The sequence below is a fragment of the Hipposideros armiger genome, unplaced genomic scaffold (genome assembly GCF_001890085.2).
Source record: "Hipposideros armiger isolate ML-2016 unplaced genomic scaffold, ASM189008v1 scaffold_209, whole genome shotgun sequence".
NCBI lineage: Eukaryota > Metazoa > Chordata > Mammalia > Chiroptera > Hipposideridae > Hipposideros > Hipposideros armiger.
The window spans coordinates 333,896-339,584 of record NW_017731559.1 but is presented as its reverse complement, the minus strand read 5'-3'; the positions used below and the strand labels follow the sequence as shown (position 1 = coordinate 339,584).

General features: G+C 47.7%; 1 protein-coding gene across 1 annotated transcript in view; it reads right to left on the bottom strand.

Moving 5' to 3' along the window:
• The window catches only part of COLEC12 (collectin subfamily member 12), a 225,017-nt gene that overhangs the window by 7,212 nt on the left and 212,116 nt on the right, over window positions 1-5,689 (bottom strand). Inside the window, exons 6-8 of the mRNA XM_019653859.1 lie at window positions 4,868-5,356; window positions 3,809-3,945; window positions 2,450-2,559 (exon numbers count right to left, since the gene is read on the bottom strand). Of these exons, the coding sequence (XP_019509404.1) occupies window positions 2,450-2,559; window positions 3,809-3,945; window positions 4,868-5,356 (736 nt within the window). The remainder of the gene's footprint in view (window positions 1-2,449; window positions 2,560-3,808; window positions 3,946-4,867; window positions 5,357-5,689) is intronic.

Sequence of the window (5,689 nt, the reverse complement as noted above, 5' to 3'; positions counted from 1 at the left end):
GTCCAGACACTTCTGATTATGGTGAACTACTGCTTGAGCAACGTTGACCATCTCTTAAAATGTGTATATATTTTTTTGGCACCCCCGGTGTATTATGTATGTATGTATGTATGTGTGTGTGTGTGTGTGTGTGTGTGTGTGTGTGTATAATCTCATTTAACATTCACAATACCAACATAGGTCGTTTTGTAATACTCATTTTTAGATGAGGATGTGGAGCTTTTACATGGTTGAATAACTTGCACAAGGTCATGCAGCTGTCGAGTGCTGGGTCAAGGCCTGGAACCCAGACTATCGACTCCTGAGCATGTGCTCTCTCCTTTCGCTGCACTGGTTCTCTTTCTAGTTTGTGCAGTGTTTATTATTCTGTGTCAAGTTATATTAGCCTTCAGTTATTGAAGCCTCAAATATGTCTGCCTAATTTATTCTTGCTTTTAAAATTGGATCCTGGGGTTTTTACATGTATATGTATTACTTTGGGTGGAAAAGGAGCAGCGCAGTGTATGGTGCGGCTGGAGCATGGAAGCCAAAGCTCGCAGGAAGCGCCAGGGTGGCTGTGGTTGGGCTCAGAGTCCCCGGGAAGGTGTCTGGTGATGTAATCCTTCTCAGGTCCCAGAAACCAATACTGGTGCTATCCTTCCAAATCCTGTAATTCTTGCTGCATCCCAGGGGAGAGGAGAAAAGTTCCACCTTGGGAGAGCTGGCATAGATAGTAATGTTTTTCCTCAATCCATTCCATATGGGCCAATCCATTTTTTTCTTGGAGGAAGGCTTATGACTGAATTTCTTAGTGAGTCTAACCCAGACCTTTTTTTGCATTTTGAGAAAAGCAGAGGTGACTGATTTCTTTTTTAAGCTCCCCACCGACTCCCTTAAAACAAAGATTTTGGCATTCTTGACTGTCAAAGTCACAGATTTATCTTTTCCTTTAATCACCTCTGCCTCCCATCCCTATGGCCAGCCCTCCACTGCTCCGACTGTAGATGCCGACTCTCACAACTGTCTTGTGTCTCCTGAAGTACAACTCTGCTGTTATGGGTGTCTCCTCTGGCTGACAGACAAATTCCCCAGGGCCAGGGTGGGGTGTCGCTTCCTCTCCCCAAGGACAGGTGCAGTGGGAACAGACAGGACATCTGTCAGGCCAGCAGGCAGATGTCCATTTGCCCTGGGGCCAGTCTGAAGCTCACCTTCAGCAGACCTAAAATCTTCAAATGTTCTACCTCGACGTTTGGTCACTCTTTTAAAGAAATGACCTTATTCTGGTCCATCTATATCCTCTAGTCATGCTTTTCACATGGAGGATTTAAAAGTACAGAGAAGCCAATTTGTCAACCCATGTGCCTGTATACTCGCACACAGAAACATTTAAAAAATTCTATCTGGCCCCCTCCACCACCTCTGACCCACTCCCGCTCCTTGACTGCTCTGGATCTGGCCTCAAAGCTGTGACACCATCTGAGACTTACTTTTTCCTCTCCGGGTGCCACGGATGCTGTGGTCTCCATGTTCCGGACATGCTCAGACATGCTCCTGAAGCTTAGCCGCCCTCACACCTACTTGCACCTCCACAGGGCCTGCCTTCTTCGTCTCCAGCAAAGGAAGGGATTCAGAGGTGGGTTTTTATCAATTCTGCTCTATTTGTTACAGTTGGTTGTATATTTTCACATCCATTAGAGGCAAAGTCGGAGTAAGAAGAAGTGAAATTTCAAGTGGCACAGGTTAGTTATCTTTAAACCCTTGGGTAGGATTAGGGACGGTGGACACCTGGGACCTGGAGCAGGAGGCGTCTTGTGGAGACCTCTGTGCCTCTAGGAGCTCTGAGAAAGGACTGTCACATGCTTCCATTCCACTCCTTGTTGCTGCCTTTAGAGAACTCAGGTCACACTGGACCACACAAGGGAATCTTCAGGCCTTGAGGAGATGGTTATCTCACAAATGCCTCTGTTGATGGTACACTTGAACTTCGTGTGTGTAGGAGAGTCGTAAACTTGTGGTTCACAATCATGCTCTGGCCAGAAGCCCAACTGGGTTAGGGGCATGGATGGTGTTATCCTTCAGGAAGCTCCCTGGCCCCTTGTCGGAAACATGGCTGGGGTGAAATCTAAATGTGTCTGAGGTAGTCTAAGCTTCCTTCTCCTTCAGAGTAGCATTTAAAGATAATGCTGCGGCCACAAGTACCATACTGTGTGGTTTTATGAGTCTGATGGGGTTTTTTTTTCACAGAAATTAAAAAAATAACTCCATGGAAAGAAAAACCCTACTTTACAGCATATACAGTCCCAATTACAATTTCCCTGCATAGAAACAGACAACCGGTACCAGGAAGCTCAGTGTGAGAAGTATCTAGGACATAAGGTCATTAAAGAAGAAATTGTAGGGAGTCAGGCAAGGGGTAAAAAACAGAACAGCGAGAGTATGACCACCCATCTGGAAGTTTCTGAGTACTCACTTATACTCTAGAGACGTCCCATCCAGCCACTTCCATTCACTTTCATGCTCCACGTCTGTGAGGCCAATCCAGTGGCTGTCTCTCCCTACCATCTGCTTTTTTATCCATTGCTGAAAAATAAACCAGAAACGGTGCGTTAGTATTTCTTGGAACAGATGTCTGGGGGGCTTCCCCCACAACATTTAGAAAAAACAGAACAAAGAGGATGTTTGTCACAACAGGTACACTGCTTTTGCTGTCCTTTTTTAGTATACTTGTTTTGCACCGTTTTGAGGGCTGGGACATGTTTTCCTCTTACAAACTTGCAAGTGATATTTCAGTGATGCTCTTCCTCCTCCAAATCACCCAAGCCACTCAATGAATTCCACCAGGCTCCATCCCCCGCTACACGCATCCCTCCCATGTCCTAATAATAGTAACAGCCATGGCCTTATTGAGTCCTCCTCTGGGCTAGGCACCGTGTCCAGTGTGTCACAGCATTTGTAACATCTGTAAGCCTTACAACATTTGTAACAAAGATAGCAAGTGGCTGAGCTGGGATTGGGCACAGCTCCGTATAGTCTAAGGCCTAGGCACCTGGCTGTGATTGCTCATTCCCAGTCAGTCTCCATGGGAAGCACCTGTTTTCAGGATTGTGTTTGCTGGAGATAATTATGGAACAGGAAGGAGGCCAGTGGAACAGCGCGGCACCAAAGGAAGAGCACTGGCATTGTTGTTTAGCTGGACCTCACTTTCAGCCTCAGCTCTGCATTTACTTGCCATCCCGTGAATAAATCTTTTAAACCTTGCGGGGCCTCACTTTTTTTTATTTGTAAAATGGGGATAATAATACCCATAGGTTGTAGGGTTGTTGTGAGGCTTAAAGGAGAAAATGACTCATATGGCGCTTGGCAAAAAGTAAGGTCCTAGGGAGTGGTCACCGTCGTTATCACATGTGGGCTCTGCCTCCACGGCCTTCTCTGCTCTTCCTGACTCTGCTGAAGCCACATGGCTGGTCACTTACACCCCACTCTAAGCCTATGGTACTCATGTCACCTCTCCCTGCAGGTGCCTAGTGCCAGCCCGGAGGCTTCTCTTCTCCATGACTGCTCTCTCATCAGCCACCAGGAGGAGCCACATATCCCAAGGCCTGACAGAGCCTTGGGATCTATCTTCCAGGTGGAAGCAAGCGGACATAATTCCTATGCCAGGAATGCTTCTTGTCACTGGATAAAGCCCAAATCTCCATAATGCAGCCTTCTGTGTTTATGTGACCATGAATTCTTGGTATCTCTGACCCCCCAGTAAGCATGCAATTTCCAGATGTAAACTATCCCTAAATTATAGTTTTCCCCAACTCTAAGTATGCTGCACACATACCTGTTCCTCTTTTGTGTTTATGAAAACGAGATGTGAAGACTTGTGTTCACAAAAAAGTTTCGCGTCCTCAAAAATTTCTTTCTCAACAGAAAAATAGTAGCATTTGTCTGTGAAGTTCTTCCAGTGAGGCGGGCAGCCTAGGAATGCAAAGGTTCACAGCACTAAGTAAAAACAAAACAAAACATGGAAGGCACTATGCCTTTCTTCAGCCATGTTGAAGAGGCCACAGCTATAGCCCTTCCTTCCCTCGCAGGCCAGGCGCAGCCCCGGCACCCATGCGAGGAGCCCGTGACTGACATTCACGGATATGCTGGGAGCCGAGACAAGTACAGGGAAGTGGACTGCAGAGCACACAGTAGTTAAAAATACATAATCTGGAAAATATCTGCACTGGGTCTTTGTTCCTCTGCATCTGGAGTAGTCTTTACAATGACAGAAATAACAGAAACAACAATAAAAGGCAGCACAGGCACAGATGTTCAGTGTCAGTCTGGAATCATGTGGAATCTATAGACAGCTAGATGGGAGAACCCAGAACCAAATCAGGCACACAGAAAGCAAAGCTGACCCGAGCTGTGCTGAAGGAAATCAAGTGGAATTAGAGGAGAAAAAAACTAGGCTTGGTTGCAAACACATTTTGGGTTTCACCAAAGGTTTAATTATGAAAGGACTATAAGTCACCATGATACCTCCCTCCAAAGAAATAAAATCTGGGCTTCCATAACAGAAAGTTCTACCTGCATGACCTCCCCAGGTGAAGGGCATAAAGTGCATAAAGGTCGGGGGTGGCCAGCCTTGGACTTCCATGAAGGAAATGTCTGGGGACACATTTATCCCTGAGGGCCCAACTCAGCTAAATAAACAAGGGCTAGGGAACCTGATCATGTTTAGAGAGAAACGTGCCAGCGTGAGTAGCAGGGGCCCTCTACCTGCCCCACAGGATGCCTCCATTGCCAAGTATGAAGGGAGAGCTTGAGGCTGCACCCCGGGGGCTGGCCCAGCACAAGCAAATACACTGCTCCTGTCCCCTGGAGCAAGGGAGGGAGGGCTCAGACTTACCATTGGCCTCAGGTGCGGTGGTTGGCTCGTTCTGCAGGGCCAGGGGCACTGCTGCCCCAGATGGGCCTGGAGGGCCAGGGGGACCCTTAGGGCCCGGCATGCCTGGTACTCCGGGCAAGCCCGGCAGGCCCCGCGGTCCAGGCACCCCGGGCTCCCCCACAGTGCCCTGCAGTCCCTGGAAGCCGGGAGGGCCCTGGGGGCCAGGGAGTCCATCTTTGCCTGGTGGGCCTGGGGGGCCTGGGTCCCCACTGGGTCCCTGAGGACCAGGCTTCCCGGGGGACCCGCGGGAGCCTTTGGGGCCCTGCGAGCCTTTGGAGCCTTTGCTGCCACGTTCTCCAGGGGGGCCGACCAGCCCAATTGGGCCCCTCTCACCGGTGGGGCCGGGTGGACCGGGCTCCCCCTTCTCTCCTTTCTGTCCCTTGTTGCCAGTGGGACCAGGGGGTCCCTGCTGTCCTTTGTCACCTTTTGGACCCCTAGGGCCAGGAGGACCTAAAACATAAAAATAAATAAATAAATAAATAAATAAATAAATAAATAAATATGGCATAAACATGAAATCCATTGTGAGTGATAGTGAAGAATTTATCTTCTTATAAAACCTCCAATTAAAAAAATTGAGACATACAAAATATATATACATTAAGGAGTACTTATTGTTTTACCACACTATTGTGGATGGTATTTTTCTTTTTTTAAACAAAAAAGGTTTCTTTATAAAGGTCACCCTTCCCACTTCAGACATTTAGAATGTTCACGGCACACAACTTTCTACTATTCACCGATGTTTTAGGGGACGGGACAACTTCACATTGACACTGGTGA